This window comes from Pseudophryne corroboree, chromosome 1 (assembly GCF_028390025.1).
Source record: "Pseudophryne corroboree isolate aPseCor3 chromosome 1, aPseCor3.hap2, whole genome shotgun sequence".
Lineage (NCBI taxonomy): Eukaryota > Metazoa > Chordata > Amphibia > Anura > Myobatrachidae > Pseudophryne > Pseudophryne corroboree.
The window spans coordinates 861,127,353-861,154,396 of record NC_086444.1 but is presented as its reverse complement, the minus strand read 5'-3'; the positions used below and the strand labels follow the sequence as shown (position 1 = coordinate 861,154,396).

At 44.9% G+C, this 27,044-nt stretch overlaps 1 protein-coding gene across 5 annotated transcripts in view; it reads right to left on the bottom strand.

Moving 5' to 3' along the window:
• The window catches only part of PSD3 (pleckstrin and Sec7 domain containing 3), a 1,004,314-nt gene that overhangs the window by 383,561 nt on the left and 593,709 nt on the right, over window positions 1–27,044 (bottom strand). For all 5 annotated transcript variants that reach the window (XM_063919992.1, XM_063919993.1, XM_063919994.1 and 2 more), the window contains one exon: window positions 13,350–13,439. In XM_063919992.1, coding sequence (XP_063776062.1) covers window positions 13,350–13,439 — 90 coding nt within the window. The remainder of the gene's footprint in view (window positions 1–13,349; window positions 13,440–27,044) is intronic.

Below are 27,044 nucleotides of genomic sequence, written 5' to 3'. Positions count from 1 at the left end.
TCCCTCTGGAGCTGATGTCCAGTAGCCAAGAAGCCAATCCATCCTGCACGCAGGTGAGTTCACTTCTTCTCCCCTCTGTCCCTCGTTGCAGTGATCCTGTTGCCAGCAGGACTCACTGTAAAGTAAAAAACCTAAGCTAAACTTTCTCTAAGCAGCTCTTTAGGAGAGCCACCTAGAATTGCACCCTTCTCGGCCGGGCACAAAAATCTAACTGGCTTGGAGGAGGGTCATAGGGGGAGGAGCCAGTGCACACCACCTGATCGGAAAGCTTTACTTTTGTGCCCTGTCTCCTGCGGAGCCGCTATTCCCCATGGTCCTTTCAGGAACCCCAGCATCCACTAGGACGATAGAGAAATTGAGAACGCAACGTGGGACGGCACCACACACATGCTGGGCAGCTTTGCCCTGTGCTGGGTGGCCACCAGCATGTGAGTAGATGAACGCAGATCTTGCTACAGAAGCAAGATCTACGTCCATCTCTGAATATTCCCTGTATGTTGGTGTAAATTTTTCATTTCAATCATCTTGTACTTAACTCAACTGTTTCAAACTTAATTGATGTACCCATTATTCTAATCAAATGGTTCCATACCTGTTCCACAAGCTTTGAACTTCACTGGTACTAAGATAAAATAAATGACTTAGGAGTATGCTATGTGCAGATCGCTAAGGAGTTTACTGTCACATAACATGGATTTTGACAATTGAAATATTAATGTCAGTTTATAAAATCTCAAGGTTACTGGTTTATATTTAGGACACAAGTTTAAAAAAAAAACCCTGACCATCTGAAATAGCAGGGGATGCTTCATTTGTAATACAGGTTGAGTATCCCTTATCCAAAATCATACATTTTTGGTTCCCCTACTGAGATAATAACACATACACACACACACACACACACACACACACACACACACACACACACATATAGAATATTATATATCTATACAATATATCTATATATACACATACTGTGTGGAGTTTGTATATTCTCCCCGTACTTGCGTGGGTTTCCTCCGGGTGCTCCGGTTTCCTTCCACAATCCAAAAATATGCTGGTAGGTTAATTGGCTCCCAACAAAATTAACCCTAGTGGGAATGTGTGCGCGTGTACATGTGGTAGGGAATATAGATTGTAAGCTCCTCTGGGGCAGGGACTGATGTGACTGGCCAAATATTCTATGTAAAGCGCTATGGAATATGTGTGAGCTATATAAATAACTGGTAGTAATAATAATAATAATAATATATAATATATATGTCATTATCTCAGTAGGGGACCCAAAAATGTGGGATTTTTAATTTTGGATAAGGGATACTCAACCTGTAGTGAGACAAGAGAACAAGAGACGAATGCTCTGAAGACATGGCATTCCCACTTTAACAAACAAAAGTGATTCTGCAGCTACAGATCAAAAGCAAACTGATCACATCATTCTCTTCAGGGTTTTCCTTTCCTTTTTTATTTTTTATATACTTGCCTATAACACAGAACAACAAAACTCCAGGAATGCAGGTTATGCCCCTGGAGTGATAAAATAGGGTTGCCCTGAAGGCATACCTCTTTCCATGCGATCACACACCCCTTTTTAGTCGGGCAGGGGGGGACTGTTTAGCACACTGGGTGTCACTGACTCCAGTGACAAAACTATTGTGTGGGGGATGTTAGAATACCGTGAATATTGAAATATACCATTAGTCTGCAAACACGTCATAGAAAATAAAATCTACCCAAAATGGGCAAAAACAAAAGTGAATTAAATGTAAATTAGTCCATTCTTTCTCTAACCACCACCAAGAAATATTTTGTGGTTCTTACTTCTTACAGTAATAATACAACTTTACAACTGCGAGTGAGTCAGCTGCAGTCCCTGACTGCACTGACTACACTGTGACTGTCAGTGACTTCCCTATTGAAAGTCCTACCTGTCAGTCACCTGTAGGGCAGGCAGTCCCATTGGAAGGTGTTATCTCCCTTTGGGACTGCTGGGCTGCAATTAGCAGAGAGCTGGCTTCCTGTAGGAAGCCACTCCCTGTCTGATCATCAGCCATGGCCGGCTTCTATGGGCTGCTTGAAAAGTTTATTTGCTATTATAATTCTATATATGTTTACTTCATAGTCTCTATCCTGGATGTTAGATCTCCTTAGGTCTACATGAGTGCCTCCGGCTCTAGTGTATCTAGTGTATGCATTGCTCAGTTGAGTTAGCCCTACGTCTGATGAAGAAGGTGCTGTCACTGTGATTTTTTTATTTGTGCTTTAGTAAAACTGCTGTCATTTCAGGCAACACACTTCATGACATGCAATCTTTCTCTTTGCTTATACAAGCTACTTGATTATAATTGACAAGGAAATCTGTGCGCACGGGATACGGTCATTAGGTCGACACCACTTAGGTCGAAAGTCATTAGGTCGACCACTATAGGTCGACATGCACTAGGTCGACAGGTCAAAAGGTCGACATGCGTTTTTCACTTTTTTACAATTTGTTCACTTTTTCATACTTTACGATCCACATGGACTACAATTGGGAACGGTAACCTGTGCCGAGCGCATCGGTAGCGGAGTGAGGCACCTTACCCAAAGCATGGCGAGCGAAGTGAGCCATGCAGTGGACACGGTGCACTAACTGGGGTTCCCCGTCACTTTGGGAAAAAAACAACACCAAAAAAAGTTTTTAAAAAAAACTCATGTTGACCTTCTGACCTGTCGACCTAGTACATGCCGACCTAGTGACCATGTCGACCTAGTGACCCTGTCGACCTAATGCATGTCAACCAATAGTGGTCGACCTAATGAATATCGACCTAAGTTGTGTCGACCCAACGACCCATACCCACGCACTGTGACCTTTCCTTGTCCATCAAAATAAAATAGCACACTTGAGCTAATGGATGGTAGCCACATCAAGATTGTTATAATGCAAGAACACACGCTGAACATTGATTGAGCGCTGGTTGGTGGTGTGTAAGGGCAATAAGCCAGCTGCTTCTTACTTGTGAAGCTCCCATCTGTTATGAATGGGCTTGGCATGCAGTGGTGGGCTATGGGGTTAAAGCCTAGCACTACACTCCCATGAAAAGTAGACACCACTCTTCTCCACACAGGCTCAGAAACAAGAGGGAGGGAAGCACCTGTAGGGAAGAGGCATCAGTTATGCCTAGTGCACGCATGCCAATCCTGATACATCCAGATCTCCACCAGCTCTGAACTGCTCAAGACCTTTTGCAAATGGGTAATGGCCTTAGGCTGACACTGGGCCTGATTCAGAGATGGATGCAATGACCAATTCGGGGCAGACTGCGAAGGTGCTGCAATTGTATTACACAAGCGTCAAAGTGCTGCTGCGATCCCGTTCTCAATGAGAATTTACATTGCAAAGTGATTGACAGGAAGTGACCGTTTGTGTTAATGGTGAGTGGCTGCAAAAACGCAGGAGTGTCATGGCTATTTTCAGAGCATATATCTGCCGCCAGCTGCAAGCTATTACACCCAAAAACATGGCGCCTGCGTTGCTACTGCCGTGTCCAGTCTGCATATCCATAGGGTTACCTTTAAGCACGATGTTCCTTGTTCTTGCGTATAGGCAAGTGTTACACAATTGTGAATGAGTTATGATAGTTCCGGTGGCCGTCTCTTTTCATTTCTGGATGGTAGCTTCACTTGCTGAAATCAGTAGATGTGAAGCCGAGAAAATCTCACTTGAAATTGCATTAGCGTCCATCTCTGTACACAAGCTGCCTGAAAATGAGCCCGCTTCACTCTTTCATTTCATTATAATACTCTCACAGTGCAAATAAGGTCTCTGCAATGATCTTCAAAACAAGGCAAAACTATAATGCCTCTAATATCTTTCAATAGCAAAATGTTCATTGCACTCAGCTACTCCTCTTCTCCTCTGAAATGTTCGGAATTGTCCTCTGAAAACTCATGCACCCTTCTGGAAATCTAGGTGTAACCTCAAATCAAGGAGCACAGTGACTCACAAGCTGTATCTGCACAACAGAAGTACTATTATAAACCTTGGTAAATTACTTCCATTGTCTATACTTTGACGCATCAATCAAAATGGCTCATTGTATAAAATATAGCTTTACTTGTTTAAAATGCAGAATTAATACTGATGGAAGTTTTATATTCCAAAATCATATAGAAATGCCAGTTTATCTGATTAAATGCTGAACTGAAGGCGCTTAATTGATGGGACTTTTTATCTTGGATGTTGTTGCTAATTGATAATATAATCATGGTAATGTAGGTCCCAGCCCAGAAAGAAAGTCTGTTTAGGGTAGTAGTCACATCAGGTATAGGTGGTCATTTCGAGTTGTTCGCTCGCTAGCAGTTTTAGCAGCCGTGCAAACGCTATGCCGCCTCCCACTGGGAGTGTATTTTAGCTTAGCAGAAGTGTGAATGAAAGGATTGCAGAGCGGCGGCAAACTTTTTTTGTGCAGTTTTAGAGTAGCTCAAAACCTATCCAGCGCTTGCGATCACTTCAGACTGTTCAGTTCCTGTTTTGACGTCACGAACACGCCCTGCGTACGCCCAGCCACGCCTGCATTTTTCCAAACACTCCCTGAAAACGGTCAGTTGACACCCAGAAACGCCCTCTTCCTGTCAATCACTCTGCGGCCAGCAGTGCGACTGAAAAGCATCGCTAGACCTTAAAATTGTACGACGCGTTTGCGCATTGCGCCGCATACGCAGAAGTGCCTTTCTTTGCCTCATCGCTGCACAGCGAACTAATGCAGCTAGCGATCAACTCGGAATGACCCCCATAGTTATGTAATTCACTATAAGAACAACACTGTACACTGTGGAGCTAAAACACACACAAAATGCTTACAGTGTAAAATTATAACATAAATAAATGATGTGATGGCTCTGCTAGCTACAGATTAAAATCTAATCTGAAAGATTTAGCATCATTTTGATGAAATGGACCAGTAATACACCACTTTTTTATTTAAGCTATGCTCAGCCTGCAAAATCAAAACACATACAGTAAAAGGAACCATTTTCAGTTAAGTCATGTCAAACAGAAGTGGGATAAAAGTTATACCCCTGTTCCACTGACAAGAAAATCCTGCGTTATAGCATATGAACCCAGAATTTCTGTCTGTCCGGCTCAACCTGGGTCCAGTGATCTAGGAATCCAACCCAGCTACCTTGCAGGGTTGGTCATGGGAAGGACCAGGGTCACAGTGCAGTGTAAATGGATAGTCAGATCAATGCGACCGGGACCCGTTTACTGCATAGGAAGACCCAGTGCTAGCAGATGATCTCATCTCCTAGCACTGGCACTGCACATGTGACCAGTGATGTCACCGACCCAGCAATAAGCCGGATCCTGACGCCAGTCTGAAAGGGGTCTCAGCCGGGTCGCATCCGAGTTGGAGCCGGCTACAAAATCCCAGGTGCGACCTGTCATTTTGATGTAAAAGCAGTACAGGTTGAGTATCCCTTATCCAAAATGCTTGGGACCAGAGGTATTTTGGATAACAGATTTTTCCGTATTTTGGAATAATTGCATACCATAATGAGATATCATGGCGATGGGACCTAAATCTAAGCACAGAATGCATTTATGTTACATATACACCTTATACACACAGCCGGAAGGTGATTTTAGCCAATATTTTTTGTAACTTTGTGCATTAAACAAAGTGTGTGTATATTCACACAATTCATTTATGTTACATATACACCTTATACACACAGCCTGAAGGTCATTTAATACAATATTTTTAATAACTTTGTGTATTAAACAAAGTTTGTGTACATTGAGCCATCAAAAAACAAAGATTTCACTATCTCACTCTCACTAAAAAAAGTCTGTATTTCCGAATATTCCGTATTTCGGAATATTTGGAATTGGGATACTCAACCTGTATATGGGAGATTGTATTAAGCACATGGTATGCAACATGCAGGTACATGTATAAAGGGCGGCAATTATGGGACATAAACCTTGCTAGTTGTTTGCTTGCATATATATGAGGTGTGAGCAAAAATGAGTGGGGTGATCCTGTCCTCAATATTAGGGTGTAACAGAACCTTGCGGCTATTTGAACTGCCCCCCTAAGCATGAATTCATTTCAATAGCAAAAAAGAAGCATGTATTGGAAAGTCACGATATAGAGGGGTGTAATGAATGTAAACATGACATTGCACACATGGCCTAATTCAGAACTGATCGCAGCAGCAAAATTGTTATCTAATCGGCAAAACCATGGGGGTAATTCTGAGTTGATCGCAGCAGGAATTTTGGCCCTCATTCCGAGTTGATCGGTCGCAAGGCGAATTTAGCAGAGTTACACACGCTAAGCCGCCGCCTACTGGGAGTGAATCTTAGCTTCTTAAAATTGCGACCGATGTATTCGCAATATTGCGATTACTAACTACTTAGCAGTTTCAGAGTAGCTCCAGACTTACTCTGCCTGTGCGATCAGTTCAGTGCTTGTCGTTCCTGGTTGACGTCACAAACACACCCAGCGTTCGCCCAGGCACTCCCACCGTTTCTCCGGCCACTCCTGCGTTTTTTCCGGAAACGGTAGCGTTTTCAGCCACACGCCCCTGAAACGCCGTGTTTCCGCCCAGTAACACCCATTTCCTGTCAATCACATTACGATCGCCGGAGCGAAGAAAAAGCCGTGAGTAAAAATACTTTCTTCATAGTAAAGTTACTTGGCGCAGTCGCAGTGCGAACTTTGCGCATGCGTACTAAGCGGATTTTCACTGCGATGCGATGAAAAAGAACGAGCGAACAACTCGGAATGAGGGCCCTTGTTAGCAGTTGGGCAAAACCATGTGCACTGCAGGGGAGGCAGATTTGGGGTGGGTTATATTGTTTCTGTGCAGGATAAATACTGGCTGCTTTATTTTTACACTGCAATTTAGATTTCAGTTTAAATACACCCCACCCAAATCTAACTCTCTCTGCACGTTATATCTTTTGCCCATTAGAGAACAATTTTGCGGCTGTAATCAGGTCTGGATTAGGTCCTACAATCTTTACTCTGACATGCGGGGGAACACCTAGCACAGGGCTAGTCCGCCCCACATGTCAGGCCCTGCACCACCCCGCACAGGTACAAAAGCATTGCATGGCGGCGATGCTTTTGTACCTGCGAGTAGCTCCCTGCCTGCGCAGCTCCTGCGCGCTGGCAGGGAGCTACCCACCGTGTTCCAGGTTGCAGTGCCTGAGTGTGACGTTACGCAGCCACCGCCCCCATCCCCCAACGGTCCGGACACACCTTCGTTGTCCGGACCGCGCCTCGCCAACGGCACTCTAATGCTGTTGGCACGAGCCCTCCCACCCCACGACCACCTCCGCCTGTCAATCAGGCAGAGGCGATCTCAGCCAGTGAGATGCTGATAGCATCTCACTGGGCTCCCAGGGTGCACGTGCGCACTCCACAAAGTAATCGAGACTGCATTTGCTGCCGCTGCAGCGATGTAGTCTGAATTATCCCCATAGTGTGCGATTAGTGTGTGGCTAACTATTTATATACACAACATGCAAGTTTAATGTCACAAGCAAAAGCTACAAAACACCAATGGTCACACGACTGCCATGATATGTTGTGGATGAAGCTTGTACCGTGTATAAGCTTCAGAATATAGGAAAGATGTAGATCTGATCCAATGATAAATAATTTAGTTCAACCATATGGTTTCCAAATTCCATACGTGCATGTTTTAGGAAATTTAAATAGCAGGATGTTATTCCTGGCATAGTCTGTATTTTTATGCGATAGCTACAATATTTGTTCTATATACAATGACTGGAGCTCATACAAGAAAACAAAATATTAATCAAGTACAACATTTTAGAAATATTTTAAACCTTGCTTATGCGTAGTTGTAATAGCTGCATAGTAATGTGTGTACTGTAGGTGCATAAACACAGACCCCCCCCCCCCCCCACAAACACACACACACATATATACATACATACATACATACTGTATATATACATACTGTATGTGTGTGTATATATATATTTTATACCTCCCAATATCAGAATAAGGTATGGAGGGATTCTCTACAATTACAGTTTATATGTGCGGTCGCTCTCTCATATACTCACGCCTTTGCCTCGTGTTCAAACACACAAGGCATATGTATACCAGAGCACAACCAGACACCCAAGAGTAGTATATCTATCTTATAAAATGGTCCCTGTTGTGAAACAGATACATAATAGGAGTTAAAAAATTGTTCAGATTAGGCTGTTTTATTTGAATTATTTTCAATGAACAAACACAGTGAGGGTGCTGCTGTCAGTGAGACAGGGATGTGCTGCGGTCAATGAGGCAGGCATGTGCTGCTGTCAGTGAGGCTGGCATGTGCTGCTGTCAGTGAGGCTGGCATGTGCTGCTGTCAGTGAGGCTGGCATGCGCTGCTGTCAGTGAGGCAGGCATGTGCTGCTGTCAGTGAGGCAGGCATGTGCTGCTGTCAGTGAGGCAGGGATGTCCTGCTGTCAGTGAGGCAGGGATGTGCTGTGGTCAATGAGGCAGGCATGTGCTGCTGTCAGTGAGGCTGGCATGTGCTGCTGTCAGTGAGGCTGGCATGTGCTGCTGTCAGTGAGGCTGGCATGTGCTGCTGTCAGTGAGGCAGGCATGTGCTGCTGTCAGTGAGGCAGGCATGTGCTGCTGTCAGTGAGGCAGGCATGTGCTGCTGTCAGTGAGGCAGGGATGTCCTGCTGTCAGTGAGGCAGGGATGTCCTGCTGTCAGTGAGGCAGGAATGTGCTGATGTCAGTAAGGCAGGGATGTCCTGCTGTCAGTGAGGAAGGGATGTGCCAAGGGTGATATAACTCACTTAATAGAATAGAGCCAAGCCTCACTGTCTTTCTTTCTTCCCACTCACTGCTTGACCCTTTCCAGTCTGGTTTCCATCCTCTGCACTCCACTGAAACTGCCCTCACGAAAGTCTGCAATGACCTCCTTGCAGCTAAATCCAGGGGCCACTACTCTCTGCTTATTCTCCTTGACTTCTCTGCTGCTTTTGACAATGTAGACCACCCTCTCCTCCTGCAAATCCTTTACTCCCTTGGTCTGCGTGATACTGCTCTCTCCTGGCTATGCTCCTACCTTTCTAACCGTTCCTTCTCTGTCTCCTATCATGACTCCACCTCCCCCCCACTTCCTATACCAGTAGGTGTCCCCCAAGGTTCTGTCTTGGGCCTTTCCTTTTCACTCTCTACACATCCTCATTAGGTGAGCTCATTAGCTCTTTTGACTTAAAATAGCATCTCTACGCTGACGATACTGAAATCTACCTTTCCTCCCCTGACCTCTCCCCTGCTCTCCTCACTCATATCTCCAACCGTCTCTCTGCTATCTCCTCCTGGATGTCCCAGCGCTTTCTTAAACTTAACATGTCTAAGACTGAGCTGATCATCTTCCCTCCCTCCCACATAACCTCACCTCCCACAATTTCATTATCCATTGATGGCACAACTATCTCCTCTAGCCCTCAAGTGCGATGTCTTGGAGTAATTCTTGACTGCTCCCTCTCCTTCAAACCACACATTCTGTACCTCTCACAAACCTGCCGTTTCCATCTCAAAAACATCTCCAGGATCAGACCCTTGCTCACCTAGGATGCTACTAAGACCCTCATCCACTCACTTGTCATCTCCAGATTGGACTACTTAAATCTCCTCCTATCTGGCCTCCCTCCACTCCAATATATCCTCAATGCTGCTGCCCATCTCATCTTCCTCACCAAACGTACTACATCCACATCACCTCTCTTGCAGGACCTTCACTGGCTTCCCTTCCCATTCAGAATCCAATTCAAGCTTCTCACACTCACCTACAAAGCCCTCACCCACTCTTCTCCCTCTTACATCTCTGACCTTATCTCCCTTTACATTCCCACCCGTCCTCTTCGCTCTGCTAATGCACGCCGTCTCTCCTGCCAACTGATTACCTCCTCCCACTCCTACCTACAAGATTTTGCACGTGCGGCTCCCTATCTCTGGAATTCTCTACCTCTCCCCATCTAACTCTCCACCTCTCTACAAAACTATGGGCTCTCAAGACCCACTTCTCCACCAAACCCAGCCAATTCTCCTCCTACCCCTCTTGACTATGCTCACTGTCTACCCCTTTTGTCTCACCCCGATCTGTTAGTCCCTCACATTTTAGATTGTAAGCTCGCAAGAGCAGGGACTTCTTTCCTCATGTGCCTTTCCTTTTTTTACTTACACTATCTTATACTCCATACTCCCTTTGATGGCACCTAACCCCTGGTTTCTATACCTGTCCTATATTGTATTGAACGGTAAGTGCAGTTTCCTGTTTACTCATTTGATTATGTACTGTGTAATGGGCGCTGTGGATCCCTTGTGGCACCATATAAATAAAGGATAATAATAATAATAATATACTTCACGGATATTTAAAAGAAAAGAAAAATATTTGCATTTTAGTGATACTTAAGAGCATTGTTCATATATCTTTCCGCAACTGCTCAGTAAAGCACAGTGAGCACTCTCTCTGCATACTAACAATAAACCTACTGTTTGCACTGTGGAAGAAAAAGAACATTCATCTCATTCAGTACATTACAATATAACATTTTCACCAAATGACGTGTCATAACAGGTACAAAGTTACAAAGGGTGATCGGATGGTTTTCTTTCATTGTTAAATGTATTATTAGGTCCTGACAAACAAGTATAATTTTCCTGTATTTGGAACATTGAACTCCAGGGCATTCAAGCAGTCTATTCTTGGGGAATAAACATGGGCATGTCAGCCAGGACCAATGTGGACCAAATTGGAGCACACACATACAATGCTAGCAGTAACGTCTATAGGCATCATGTGTATCCCATGGGGCACACACACTGTATGAGTCTGCATATACTGTAGGTTAGAAAACCTGTGTGATAAAGGCTATAGTGGGACAGAAGGTGTGGCATACATACACATATTTGGAACAATAGAATAGTTTACTAAGAAAAGGAGGCATGAAATCCCCATAATAGTAGTGATTAGCAATTCAGCACCCAATCTCTACCCATTATAAATAATGACAGATAACATAAAACAAAGCTAAAACAATGTTAAGCAAACCTATTTCAGATGAGCATTATTTGGGGTTACAAGCACCTTACAAATGTGTTTTTTTATTAAGTGTTAAGTCTGCTCCTAAACAATACCAGTTTTGAGGAAATTCTTCAAATCTTGGAGAGAAAGTGGAGAGAAAGTACCAGCCAATCTGCTCCTGTTATTTTAAAGACTGTGGGGTCTAGTCATGAAGCAATGAAAAGAGTGGAGAAGCGAGCCTGTGGAGAAGTTACCTATGGTAATAAATCAGTTGCACCGTACAACTGTATAGTATGCAAATTATAAATGTTACGTCAATGCTGATTGGTTGCCATAGGCTACTTCTCCACACTTTTCACTGCTTCATGAATAGACCCCTGTGAAGGAAAAATGACAGAAGATCATTGGGGGCTATGGGCAACTTCTCCACTTTATCACTCTCTGATATTTGATAAATCTCCCCCTTTGAATTGATTATGATAGTATCATATTCACTGCAGACACATCTTTATGGTATGTTTAAGAGTGCACATATTTTTGGATCTGTGTAACACAAAATACAAGATACTTTCATAGTACACATTGCTTAAAGGAAAAATACAAAATACATAATATAAGATATAAAGTTAATAGAGCATTTCACATATTAAATGTAATGAATAATTAAAGGCAAAACCTTTAATTTATCAATCAAAATATACACTCCAGGCTTATACTGACATTACCAATGTAACTTTTTGATACAGAGTGTTTCCTGTCAGTTTCACAAAATAACATCCTAACACTTCTTTAAAATGAAAAAAAGGTAGAATATTTGTGCTCATAACTTTACAATGGCTTCAAATGGGCCAATAATTGAACAATGTTTGCATAGTGGACGTTCTGTGCAAGCAGAAGCTGTATCATGTTCTAAATACTCATTGGTTGGGGAGCCGACTCATGGGCCTGCTATTTAAATGACATTTCCTAAATGTTCCTTCTTATCTGATTGGCAGATGTATTAAGCCTGGAGAAGTGATAAAGCAGTGATAAGTGCAAGGTGATAACGCACCGGCCAATCAGCTCCTAACTGTAAATTTACATATTGGAGCTGATTGGCTGGTGCGTTATCACCTTGCATTTTTCACTGCTTTATCACTTTTCCAGGTTTAATACATCTGCCCCAGAGTATTCTTCTACCAAATTGGCCTGACATACTAGCTTGTACGGCCTCATTCTAAACAATTCGACAGTTCACCAAAGACAACATCTGTGTGTGTGTGTGTGTGTGTGTGTGTGTGTGTGTGTGTGTGTGTGTGTGTGTGTGTTATCTGTGACATATACAGTAGTTATATTTCTAAATATATATATCAATATATATATATATATATATATATATATATATATATATATATATATATATATATCTTGGTTTGCAGTGGGTTTGTACTAAAAATTACAGATATTGTACCATAACAATCAATCTGTCAAGCTGGCTTTCATGATACTCTAAACGCATAATGCACATTACAGCCCAAAAACACTCGCACACATGAAAGCAGGGTCCCCAAATACAATCCGTAACCAAATTAAAGGGATGCTAATCTCACATACTGTATATAACAGAACATAATGAGGTTGATGCAGAGTGACAACTAGGCCAGTTTGCTAGTCTACTTTAGTGCAAATACAGTAAGGGGCGTGTTCACGTAATAGATGGAGATTGGCACAAAGACACATAAACACTTGTCAAATATATTTATTTAGCAGATGCTTAAGAGCAGCTACAAACAGATGATGATGGCATAGACTGTCACCAGCACTAACAGTGAATGGCTAATTGCAAATGCACCACTCGTGCTGGTAGGTGCTTTTCTTCATTGATTGTGTATATGTTATGAGTTTGTGTATGTGTTATAGAATTTTCTGGTTTGGACATGAAATAGAGAGTTGTATCTGGTGTATTAGAGAGTTTCTAGACATTTTATTGACTCCTAAAAGCTAATGTGCATTTAGCAAGCAAGACAAATGTTCCAAAACCTATGTGAAGTACAGCATGCCAAACGTAAAGCTGCCATATATGCTACTGGTGTCGACCTGCACTCATCTTACAATACTTGCAGTTCTCAATGGCGCATTTTTAATTGAAAATATTTGAAGTCCGTGATTTAGGGTGCAATTGTGGCCCACTCAGCATCAGCCCCAATATGTAATAATGTACAGATTGAGACTATTCAGATATAGATGACATGATGATCTAACTCATGTAGTGCTAAGATTGAGAATCCTTCTACAGCAGAACTGACCTTGAGAAGCCCCCGTGGGAAATCTCTACCTTCATTCACCCCTTGGAGATTGGCAATGAATTCCTGACAGCTCATCTTCTTTCCAATATTCTGAAAAATGGAAGGTCATGCATTACAATGATATATTTCCTTGTACCCGCATTAATTAAAGAAAAACATAGGACATGTGACATTAAATTCACTGGATGGATGATGTTTACAGATATTGTGTTATGGAATGGATTGCCTATGGAAACTTGTTTTTGCACAGATCTTTCAAAATCAAAGATAAAAATAAGCATAAAAGCAAAGTTATTCCATACATCAGTGTCTAATGCTTATAGTAAAATAAGTACCGGTAACTGTATAAAAAAAACTAAACCTTTAAACAAATGTGAGCAAACCAATAGTAAGGCAGATATTATTTGAGCTACTAAATAAAGCCTCTTTCACGGTTGAGTAAGATTTTGACTATGTGCTAAAATGACACCTCAGGAACCATTTGCGTCATCCATAGTTTAACCGACTACTAAACCATTTTTCTTTCTGGTGATTTACTAGTCCGCAGTGTGTATTTCCTTGATTGTAACTTTTATGGGCTTGGTTAGTTTATGTCTCCCTCAATATTCTCTTTTCTTAGTATATCTGTCTTCGCAATATTTATTTGTGGGATTGAATGTTTGACCTTTAAGAAGACAAATGTTTCTACAATCTCTTAATTTTAACATTACTGCAGGGAAACTGTACATGTGGAAAAGTGAGAATGAGATTTCTAACACAGTTTCAAAGATTTGTCGGCGTGTTTCACTCCAGAATTGATAAAGGAAATCATGTTAAAAGCAAAACACGGCATATCTTTCACGTGATTGCCATTTTACATTTTGGTGCTAAACCCGATAAAAAGTGCACACTTTTACAAATGTTCCTTCATGGTTTCTAGTTTCTGGTATTTTCATTCACAGACACAGGGAAAATAGTCAGAAACAAGAAAGACACATAAACCTACCAAAGAATTTTAGAATAATTTGTAACATTAACATCAATGCATTATGATATTTTTAAATGAGAAATAGTTGTGGTTGTTGTTGTTGTTGTTATTATTATTATTATTATTATTATTAAAGAAATGTTTGATAAATGTGAAGACTGTAGATATTCTTCATAAGGACTTTGCTTTATCAAATTTACATTTAACAACAGGGTGGGGTCACACAGACGGGTTCACTACGGCTGGCCGGCGGTCGGGCTCCCGGCGACCAGCATACCGGCGCCGGGAGCCCGACCGCCGGCTTACCGACAGTGTGGCGAGCGCAAATGAGCCCCTTGCGGGCTCGCTGCGCTCGCCACGCTACGGGCACGGTGGCGCGCTACGCGCGCCACACTATTTGATTCTCCCTCTATGGGGGTCGTGGACCCCCACGAGGGAAAATAAGTGTCGGTATGCCGGCTGTCGGGTTCCCGGCGCCGGTATACTGAGCGCCGGGAGCCCGACCGCCGGCATACAGAAGACCACCCCACACAGACAATACCAGCAGTGCCCTTTTATAATTTTGTTTTAGCATTATAATGGAAGCTGCAAAAACACAATTTTAAATCTCTTTAAGTGACAGAGGTTTTGCTAAAAAGTAATGGATTTTGGAGAAAGTTTTCACTAAGCACTTTGGGCACTTGTCCAATAGGCTGCTAGCATTACACTAGAGCAATTAGAATCCTCATGTGACATTCTCTCTGACATTCACTTACTAGTGAAAAGATACTGCACATTAAACATGGATTGGAAAGCACCTGTATAACTCCACTATAATGCAGAACTGGATGAGCATACTGTATGTTGCCTGGTTACTTAAGCAAGTCATGACATGCAGGTACTCTTTAACATAGGCTGACCATACTAGCCCTTTAAACTGGGACACTCATGAATTACACAGGTTCTGTGGCTGGCTGACTTCAAGCCTGCATGTCACCTGGTTTTAATCAGCCACAGAACCTGTGTAATTCATGAGCGTCCCAGTTTAAAGGGCTAGTATGATCAGCCTATATTAATGACACTGCTGTGTGGGGGTAGGGGAGGGAGGACAGACAAGTCTAAATATCATACAGGGTCGGACTGGCCCACAGGGGAACAAGGGAAACCACCGGTGGGCCCCACTGCCTGTGGGCCCTCCTCCTCTTCTAGGGATCAGGTTCCAGACTCTATCCTAGTGATCTTGAATTATGCATTATACTTATGTTACATTATACTTCACAAGAATATGGTTTATTATATATTTACCAAGGTGCCCAGAACATGTACTCTGTAATGGTTAGCCAAACCTCTGTGGTGGCTGGCCACGCCCCAGTGGAGCCTGGCCACACCCTTAAGCATGGGCCCCTACAGCAGCATCCCCCCGGTGGGCCCTTCAAGCCCCAGTCCAACACTGATATCATATGAAAGTCCGACCTCTACTACTCACTAACATTACATGTTGCAATGTGCTATGCAGCTGCAAGTTACAAAATATGTCCTATTAAATGCTTAGGATGAAACCTGATGATCCCTGATCATCAATACCACTAAGCTGGTAAAAAAATATATTATTTTTATGAATAAAAAAAGGACTGTGTCACCCCCCCCCCACACACACACACAAAACTACCCCAAATATGTGACTTTTCCACGTTTGTATGATTATAATATTGTTGCTTCGCAAAATGAAGGGGCATATTTATCAAGGGACGATAAGCCCAACTGCCAGAGAAAATAGATGGTATCACTATGACTAATATAAGAAAAGGCTTAGCACCAGGAGTATAACAGAACTTTGTGGGCCCCATAGCAACATTTGAAAGCCCCTGCCCCTTTCTACAGAGAGGGGAGGTACAGAGTGATAAACACATAGGAGAAGAGTGGGGGTACAGGGTGACACACACACACATGGATAGAGTGGGGGTACAGAGCGTCACACACACACACGGGTAGGGGATACAGAGCATCATATATATCGGTAGGGGCTTTATACTGTGTCATACACTAGGAGGTTACAGGGTGTCAAACACACACACACACACACACACACACGCACAGAGGTAGGGGCTTTATACTGTGTCATACACTAGGAGGTTACAGGGTGTCACACACACACACACACACACACACACACACACACGCACGCACAGAGGTAGGGGCTTTATACTGTGTCATACACTAGGAGGTTACAGGGTGTCACACACACACGCACAGAGGTAGGGGGTGAAAAAACTGTAAAAAAAAACAAACAAACACGGGGGTTGGGAGACAGGGCTCAGAAGCTGGACCCCACTCACAGGACTTTTCCCCTGGCCAGGGCCGAAAGTAGGATTTTCCGCACCAGGAGCAAGGCAGTGATTTGATAGCCGTGGCTGCACCCCTCCCCCCCCCCCCCTTCAAAAAAAATAAAAAAAAATCAAACTACACCAAGCAGAAGTGCAAACTTATTCTCATTACACTGCACAGTAGTTATTATGGGGGGAGAGGAAGAGGAGAGAGAGAGAGATGGAAGAGAGGAGAGGGAGAGAGAGAAATGGAAAAGATAGAGGGGTGAGAGAGCAAGAGAGATGAGGTAGAGAGAGAGGGGTGAGGAAAAGAGAGATGGGAGAGAGAGAGAGTGACAGACCAGGCTTGGAAGGGCATTTAACCAGCACATAGCACCCTGCTGACAGACAGGATCCGGGAGCAGGTCCCCACACACAGCAACCCACTGCCCCTACATGGCCATGTGCTTTGTCCAGCATTTGATTAATTCAAACTGTGGCAGCCTTTACAATCAATCTAAAATCCTCAGGTAAAGCACTGATTGTCCAGCAGTGCTTTGCTGTGAGGATTTTCGATTGATTGTAAAGTCTGCCACAGTCTGCATGAATGGAGTGCAGAAATTGTACAAGGACAGTGTGCTTCCAGTTCCAGGCACTCTCTGTGCTACAGAAGGCGATTGCGGCGGGCAGGGTTAGAGGAGAAGCATGACCCCTTAGGCCCCCCAGTTACAGCCCTACCCTGGGGGCAGAAACACCATCATGTCTAATAACAACATCATGTCTTATACCGCTAGGAGCCCCACCCTGCTGCACACATCCTCCACCCCTTATTACCACACACACATAACATCTTATCCCCTATAACACCATACTCTACTCCTCCTGAACCCCCACATACTCCCCATAGCCCTCTACCATCCACACAAACCCTAGTCTCTCTGTCCCCCACATACAAACCCTACCCCCTCTGCACATCCTGCACCTGAGTGGTGACCTCCATTGTCGGACTAGGGCATGATGAGCTTCCCGGGGGAATGCAATTGTGTGGGCCCATGTTTAGGAGTATGGGCAGTCTCCAGAGGTTTGGCTAACCATTAGAGACTGCATGGTCTGGGCAAATTTGTTAGCTAATGGGCAAAACCATGTGCATTGCAGGTGGGGCAGATATAATATGTGCTTAGAGAGTTAGATTTAGGTGGGGTGTGTTCAAACTGAAATCTAAATTGCAGTGTAAAATAAAGCAGCCAGTATTTACCCTGCACAGAAACAATATAACCCACCAAATCTAACTCTCTCTGCGCATATTATATCTGTACCACCTGCAGTGCACATGGTTTTGTCCATTAGAAGAAAATGTTGTTTTGCAATCAACCTTGAATTAGGCCCATTGTCTATATAGTTTGCATGTAAAGGCCCCCATACATCATAAATTTTAAAAAAGCAATCTGCAGATACTGAGATTTTTTTCCCCAGATTTAAAGATTCCCCAATCCACCAATCTGCACCCATACATTACAGATATGGGGCCTAATTCAAGGTTGATCGCAAAAGCAAAATCTTCCTCTAATGGGCAAAACCATGTGCACTGCAGGTGGGGCAGATATAACATGTGCAGAAAGAGTTAGATTTGGGTGGGGTGTGTTCAAACTAAAATCTAAATTGCAGTGTAAAAATAAAGCAGCCAGTATTTACCCTGCACAGAAACAATATTTCTCTGACGTCCTAAGTGGATGCTGGGACTCCGTAAGGACCATGGGGAATAGCGGCTCCGCAGGAGACTGGGCACAACTAAAGAAAGCTTTAGGACTACCTGGTGTGCACTGGCTCCTCCCACTATGACCCTCCTCCAGACCTCAGTTAGAATCTTGTGCCCGGCTGAGCTGGATGCACACTAGGGGCTCTCCTGAGCTCCTAGAAAGAAAGTATATTTTAGGTTTTTTATTTTACAGTGAGATCTGCTGGCAACAGACTCACTGCAGCGAGGGACTAAGGGGAGAAGAAGCGAACCTACCTAACTGGTGGTAGCTTGGGCTTCTTAGGCTACTGGACACCATTAGCTCCAGAGGGATCGACCACAGGACCCGACCTCGATGTTCGGTCCCGGAGCCGCGCCGCCGGCCCCCTTACAGAGCCAGAAGCAAGAAGTGTTCCGGAAAATTGGCGGCAGAAGACTTCTGTCGTCAACAAGGTAGCGCACAGCACTGCAGCTGTGCGCCATTGCTCCTCATGCACACCTCACACTCCGGTCACTGATGGGTGCAGGGCGCTGGGGGGCGCCCTGAGGGCAATATAATACACCTTGGCTGGCAAATCATCACAATATATAGTCCCAGGGCTATATATGTGATAAATTACCCCTGCCAGAATCCATGAAAAAAGCGGGAGAAAAGTCCGCCGAAAAAGGGGCGGGGCTATCTCCCTCAGCACACTGGCGCCATTTTATCTTCACAGTGCAGCTGGAAGACAGCTCCCCAGGCTCTCCCCTGTAGTTTTCAGGCTCAAAGGGTTAAAAAGAGAGGGGGGGCACTAAATTTAGGCGCAATATGTGTATACAAGCAGCTATTGGGGGAAAAATCACTCAGTTATAGTGTTAATCCCTGCATTATATAGCGCTCTGGTGTGTGCTGGCATACTCTCTCTCTGTCTCCCCAAAGGACTGTGTGGGGTCCTGTCCTCAGTCAGAGCATTCCCTTTGTGTGTGCGGTGTGTCGGTACGGCTGTGTCGACATGTTGGATGAGGAAGGTTACGTGGAGGCGGAGCAGAGGCCGATAAATGGGATGTCGCCCCCTGTGGGGCCGACACCAGAGTGGATGGATAGGTGGAAGGTATTAACCGACAATGTCAACTCCTTACATAAAAGGCTGGATGACGTAACAGCTGTGGGACAGCCGGCTTCTCAGCCCGCGCTTGCCCAGGCGTCTGAAAGGCCATCAGGGGCTCAAAAAACGCCCGTCACCTCAGATGGCAGACACAGATGTCGGCACGGAGTCTGACTCCAGTGTCGACGAGGTTGAGACATATACACAATCCACTAGGAACATCCGTTGCATGATCTCGGCAATGAAAAATGTGTTACACATTTCTGACATAAATCCAAGTACCACATAAAAGGGGTTTTATGTTTGGGGAGAAAAAGCAGCCAGTGTTTTGTTCTCCCATCAGATGAGTGAATGAAGTGTGTAAAGAGCGTGGGTTCCCCCGATAAGAAAATGGTAATTTCTAAAAAGTTACTGCTGGCGTACCCTTTCCCGCCAGAGGATAGGTCACGTTGGGAGATATCCCCTAGAGGGGATAAGGCGCTCACACGTTTGTCAAAAAAGGTGGCACTGCCGTCTTGGGATACGGCCACTTTGAAGGAGCCTGCTGATAAAAAGCAGGAGACTATCCTGAAGTCTGTATATACACACTCAGGTACTATACTGAGACCTGCATTTGCCTCAGCATAAATAGTGCTGCTGCAGCGTGGTCTGATACCCTGTCAGATAATATTAATACCCTAGACAGGGATAATATTTTGCTAACATAGAGCATATTAAAGACGTCGTCTTATATATGAAGGATGCACAGAGGGATATTTGCCGGCTGGCATCCAGAATTAATGCAATGTCCATTCTGCCAGGAGGGTATTAGAGACCCGGCAGTGGACAGGTGATGCTGCCTTTAAAAGGCACATGGAGATTCTGCCTTATAAGGGTGAGGAATTGTTTGGGGATGGTCTCTGGGACCTCGTATCCACAGCAACAGCTGGGAAGAAAATTTTTTACCTCAGGTTTCCTCACAGCCTAAGAAAGGTAGAGTCCTTTCGGCTTCAGAAAAGCAAGCGGGTCAAAGGCGCTTCCTTTCTGCACAGAGACAAGGGAAGAAGGAAAAAGCTGCACCAGACAGCCAGTTCCCAGGATCAAAAATCTTCCCCCGCTTCCTCTGAGTCCACCGCATGACGCTGGGGCTCCACAGGTGGAGACAGGTGCGGTGGGGACGCGTCTCGGGAACTTCAGGGACCAGAGGGCTTGCCCACAGGTGGATCCCTAGGTTCTGCAAGTAGTATCACAGGGATACAGGCTGGAGTTCGAGTCGACTCCCCCTAGCCGTCACCTCACATCAGCCTTGCCTGCTGCACTCGGAGAAAGGGAGGTAGTACTGGGTACTTCCAGCAGGTGAAATCAAGGTACCCCTCCTTCAACAAGGCCGGGGTTACTATTCCAAAATGTTGTGGTACCGAAACCAGACGGTTCGGTGAGACCCATTCTAAAATTGAAATCCTTGAACACTTATATACGAAGGTTCAAGTTCAAAATGGAATCGCTCAGGGCGATTATTGCAAGCCTGGAGAATTTCATGGTATCACTGGACATCAAGGATGCTTACCTGCATGTCCCTATTTACCCTCTTCACCAGGAGTACCTCAAAATTGTGGTACAGGATGGTCATTACCAATTCCAGACGTTGCCGTTGGTCTGTCCCCGGCACCGAGGGTATTTACCAAGGTAATGGCCGAAATACTTATCCCGTGCTTGGGCGATCTCCTTATAAAGGCGAGGTCCAGGGAGCAGTTGTTCGTCGGAGTAGCACTATCTCGGGAAGTGCTACAACAGCACGGCTGGATTCTGAATATTCCAAAGTCGCAGCTAGTTCCTACGACGCGTCTACTGTTCCTGGGTATGGTTCTGGACACAGAACAGGATAAAAAGGGTTTCTCCCGGAGGAGAAGTCCTAGGAGTTGTCGTCTCTAGACAGAGACCTCCTAATACAAATACAGGTGTCGGTGCATCAATGCACGCGAGCCCTGGGAAAGATGGTAGCTTCTTACGAAGAAATTCCATTCGCCAGGTCCCATGCAAGGATCTTCCAGTGGGATCTGTTGGACAAGTGGTCCGGGTCGCATCTTCAGATGCATCGGCGGATAACCCTGTCTCCAAGGGCCAGGGTGTCGCTATTGTGGTGGCTGCAGAGTGCTCATCTTCTAGGGAGCCGCAGATTCGGCATACAGGACTGGGTACTGGTGACCACGGATGCCAGCCTTCGAGGCTGGGGGGCAGTCACACAGGGAAGAAACTTCCAAGGACTATGGAAAAGTCAGGAGACTTCCCTACACATAAATGTTCTGGAACTAAGGGCCATTTACAATGTCCTAAGTCAGGCTAGACCCTGCTTCAACACCGGCCGGTGCTGATCTAGTCAGACAACATCACGGCGGTCGCTCATGTAAACCGACAGGGCGGCACAAGAAGCAGGATGGCGATGGCAGAAGCCACAAGGATTCTCCGATGGGCGGAAAATCATGTGTTAGCACTGTCAGCAGTGTTCATTCCCGGAGTGGACAACTGGGAAGCAGACTTTCTCAGCAGACACGACCTCCACCCGGGAGAGTGGGGACTTCATCCAAAAGTCTTCCAAATGATTGTACACCGTTGGGAAAGGCCACAGGTGGACATAATGGCGTCCCGCCTCAACAAAAAGCTACAAAGATATTGCGCCAGGTCAAGGGACCCTCAGGCGATAGCTGTGGACGCTCTGGTAACACCGTGGGTGTACCAGTCGGTGTATGTGTTCCCTTCTCTGCCTCTCTTACCCAGGGTAATGAGAATAATAAGAAGGAGAGGAGTATGAACTATACTCATTGTTCCGGATTGGCCAAGAAGAGCTTGGTACCCAGAACTCCAAGAAATGATCTCAGAGGACCCATGGCCTCTGCCGCTCAGACAGGACCTGCTGCAGCAGGGGGCCTGTCTGTTCCAAGACGTACCGCGGCTGCGTTTGACGGCATGGCGGTTGAACACCGGATCCTGAAGGAAAAGGGCATTCCGGAGGAAGTTATCCTTACGCTAATTAAAGCTAGGAAAGAAGTGAACGCAAACCATTATCACCGTATATGGCGGAAATATGTTGCGTGCTGTGAGGCCAGGAAGGCCCCAAAAGAGGAATTTCAGCTAGGTCGATTTCTGCACTTCCTACAGTCAGGGTGACTATGGGCCTAAATTTGGGTTCCATTAAGGTCCAGATTTCGGCTCTATCGATTTTCTTCCAAAATAGAACTGGCTTCACTGCCTGAAGTTCAGACTTTTGTTAAGGGAGTGCTGCATAGTCAGCACCCGTTTGTGCCTCCAGTGGCACCGAGGGATCTCAACGTGGTGTTGGATTTCCTGAAGTCGCATTGGGTTGAGCCACTTAAATCCGTGGAGCTACAATACCTCACGTGGAAAGTGGTCATGCTGTTGGCCTTGGCGTCGGCCAGGCGTGTATCAGAATTGGCGGCTTTGTCATGCAAAAGCCCTTATCTGATTTTTTATATGGATAATGCGGAATTGAGGACTCGTTCCCAATTCTTTCCTAAGGTGGTATCAGTTTTTCATGTGAACCAACCTATTGTGGTGTCTGCGGCTACTTGGGACTTGGAGGATTCCAAGTTACTGGACGTAGTCAGGGCCCTGAAAAGTATATGTTTCCAGGATGGCTGGAGTCAGGAAAACTGACTCGCTATTTATCCTGTATGCACCCAACAAGCTGGGTGCTCCTGCTTCAAAGCAGACTATTGCTCGCTGGATCTGTAGCACGATTCAGCTTGCACATTCTGCGGCTGGACTGCCGCATCCTAAATCAGTGAAAGCCCGTTCCACGAGGAAAGTGGGCTCTTCTTGGGCGGCTGCCCGAGGGGTCTCGGCTCTACAACTTTGCTGAGCAGCTACTTGGTCGGGGTCAAACACATTTGCTAAATTCTACAAGTTTGACACCCTGGCTGAGGAGGACCTAGAGTTTGCCCATTCGGTGCTGCAGAGTCATCCGCACTCTCCCGCCCGTTTGGGAGCTTTGGTATAATCCCCATGGTCCTTACGGAGTCCCAGCATCCACTTAGGACGTCAGAGAAAATAAGATTTTACTCACCGGTAAATCTATTTCTCGTAGTCCGTAGTGGATGCTGGGCGCCCATCCCAAGTGCGGATTGTCTGCAATACTTGTTTATAGTTATTGCCTAACTAAAGGGTTATTGTTGAGCCATCTGTTGAGAGGGTCAGTTATATTTCATACTGTTAACTGGGTATAGTATCACGAGTTATACGGTGTGATTGGTGTGGCTGGTATGAGTCTTACCCGGGATTCAAAATCCTTCCTTATTGTGTCAGCTCTTCCGGGCACAGTATCCTAACTGAGGTCTGGAGGAGGGTCATAGTGGGAGGAGCCAGTGCACACCAGGTAGTCCTAAAGCTTTCTTTAGTTGTGCCCAGTCTCCTGCGGAGCCGCTATTCCCCATGGTCCTTACGGAGTCCCAGCATCCACTACGGACTACGAGAAATAGATTTAGCGGTGAGTAAAATCTTATTAACCCACCCGAATCTAACTCTCTCTGCACATATTATATCTGTACCACCTGTAGTGCACATGGTTTTGTCCATTAGAAGAAAATGTTGTTTTGCAATCAACCTTGAATTAGGCCCATTGTCTATATAGTTTGCATGTAAAGGCCCCCATACATCATAAATTTTAAAAAAGCAATCTGCAGATACTGAGATTTTTCCCCCCCAGATTTAAAGATTCCCCAATCCACCAATCTGCACCCATACATTACAGATATGGGGCCTAATTCAAGGTTGATCGCAAAAGCAAAATCTTCCTCTAATGGGCAAAACCATGTGCACTGCAGGTGGGGCAGATATAACATGTGCAGAAAGAGTTAGATTTGGGTGGGGTGTGTTCAAAATGAAATCTAAATTGCAGTGTAAAAATAAAGCAGCCAGTATTTACCCTGCACAGAAACAAAATAACCCACCCAAAGCTAACTGCCTCTGCACGTTATATCTGCCCCACCTGCAGTGCACAAGGTTTTGCTCATTGAAGGAAGATTATGCTTTGCGATCAACCTTGAATTAGGCCCACGGTTCAGTGATTTGCAGATCATATTCAGCAAATACAGATCTGAAAGGCTCAGCAGTTTACTAGGAATGGTCTGCAAATCTGCTAATTGTTACCCTACACACAGCACCACTTGATCTGTGAAATCCAACATGTTGGACACCCTGATTTAACAATCCCAACAGATTTTTGGTCTGAATCCGTGATCTGTGAACCCCATACAATGCAGATTTATATCATTTGCTGGGGGCCTTAACTCAACAAGACAGATGACCTGCCCTTGACTAATCAAACCTGTAGGTGTGATAAATCATTAGATGCACTTCAGTACTGTGACATCTGCCAAAATAATATGCCTTGAAAACATATTTGTTAGGAGGGAACATTCATCAAGTATAAAGTATGATTAAATAAAAGAATGTGGGACCAGGTCACGATCACTGAAAGTGTTGTACATACTTGATATTTGTCTCTGGTAGTTCATGTTGGTACACTGAGCAGAAATAGTGTTTATGGGGCTGAATTCAGACCTGATCGCTCCTCCGCAAATTTGCAGAGTGCTGCGATTAGATAGTCGCCGCCCATAGAGAGTGAAAACCCGCCCCGTGCAAGTGCACATATGCATGCGTACGCAAAACTTTGCCAGACAGCGGACAGCTGCAAATCCGTTTGCAACTCACTCACCATCAAATGATTTTTCCAGATTGTGCGTAGCCTAGGACTTACTCCTACAGTGCGAAAGAATCAGGCTGTTCGGGACCACATACCCTCCCAGAAAATACTTAGGAATGTCTGCATTTTTAATGACACTCCAAGAACCAGTTACCACCCACAAACGTCCGCTTTCTGTCAATCACCTTGCTTAGGCCTAGCGATCAAAATTTTTGCACCATTCTGTCGGTGTATGGTCTTGTGCCTGCACATTGCGATGCATACGCATGCGCAGGCATTTCAACAATCGCCCGCTGTGCGATCAGGTCTGAATTAGGCCCATTATCATGCAAAGGATAACACAAAGATTTGGAGGACATAGGGCCTTATTCAGCTTCAGTTGCAAAATTGAAAATTCACAAATCGGGTGTATACTGGATGACTGCATATTGGGCGTAATTCCAAGTTGATCGCAGCAGGAAATTTTTTAGCAGTTGGCCAAAACCATGTGCACTGCAGGGGGGGCAGATTTAACATGTGCAGAGAGAGTTAGATTTGGGTGGGGTGTGTTCAATCTGCAATCTAATTTCCAGTGCAAAAATAAAGCAGCCAGTATTTACCCTGCACAGAAATAAAATAACCCACCCAAATCTAACTCTCCCTGCACATGTTACATCTGCCTCCCCTGCAGTGCACATGGTTTTGCCCAATTGCTAACAAAATTCCTGCTACAATCAACTTGGAATTACCCCCATTGTGCATGTGCGAAGGCTGAAATGCATTTGCAATGCGATCGCATAGTGATTGCCAGGAAGTGATCATTTTTGTGAGGTTACATGACATTTGTGGGGAGTGGTTGGGAAAACGCAGGCATGTCATGGCTGTTTTCGGGGCATGCATCTGATGTGAGCTGCAATTGCTGCGCTTAAAAACATGGTGGTGCTGCGACTGCAGCTGCGTATATCCTGCATAGGTGTGGGTCAACCGCAATTGTCAATGGTACTCGAATTCTGCATATGCATCTCAATTATATGCAAATGCATCGGTGGGCATGTTTACCTTTCTGGGCGGCTCTTCACATGCGGTTTTTAGCAGGAGCAGTTCAGAGAAAAACGCAATTTCTTTCTCAATAGCGATAATTAGGTTCATAATACACAGCATCAGTCACACCAGCACTAGGGCCCTCATTCCGAGTTGTTCGCTCGTTATTTTCCTTCGCATCGGTGCGATTTTCCGCTAACTGCGCATGCGCAATGTTCGCACTGCGGCTGCGTCAAGTAAATTTGCTAAGAAGTTTGGTATTTTACTCACGGCATTACGAGGATTTTTCTTCGTTCTGGTGATCGGAGTGTGATTGACAGGAAGTGGGTGTTTCTGGGCGGAAACTGGCCGTTTTATGGGTGTGTGTTTGAAAAAACGCTGCCGTTTCTGGGAAAAACGCGGGAGTGGCTGGAGAAACGGGGGAGTGTCTGGGCGAACGCTGGGTGTGTTTGTGACGTCAAACCAGGAACGAAATTGACTGAACTGATCGCAGTGGCAGAGTAAGTCTCGAGCTACTCAGAAACTGCTAAGAAATTTCTATTCGCAATTATGCGAATCTTTCGTTCACAATTCTGCTAAGCTAAGATTCACTCCCAGAGGGCGGCGGCTTAGCGTGTGCACTGCTGCGAAAAGTGGCTAGCGAGCGAACAACTCGGAATGAGGGCCTTTGGCAGGTGCAGTTTCTCTGCATGGCCTTCAATGTGAGCGGTTGAGCGTTTCTATATGCAATCGCTTCCAACGACACAAACGCAACACTTTCCTAAAATGCAACATTTTCATGCATCTTTTAGCCCCCTCCCCCTTCCCCTGGTAATTTCCCAATCCCTGTCCAGGAATGCCCCTTACATTTCTAATACCATGCACCCACATCTGTACTGTGACTCTGTACACAACAAACTGGGATGCAT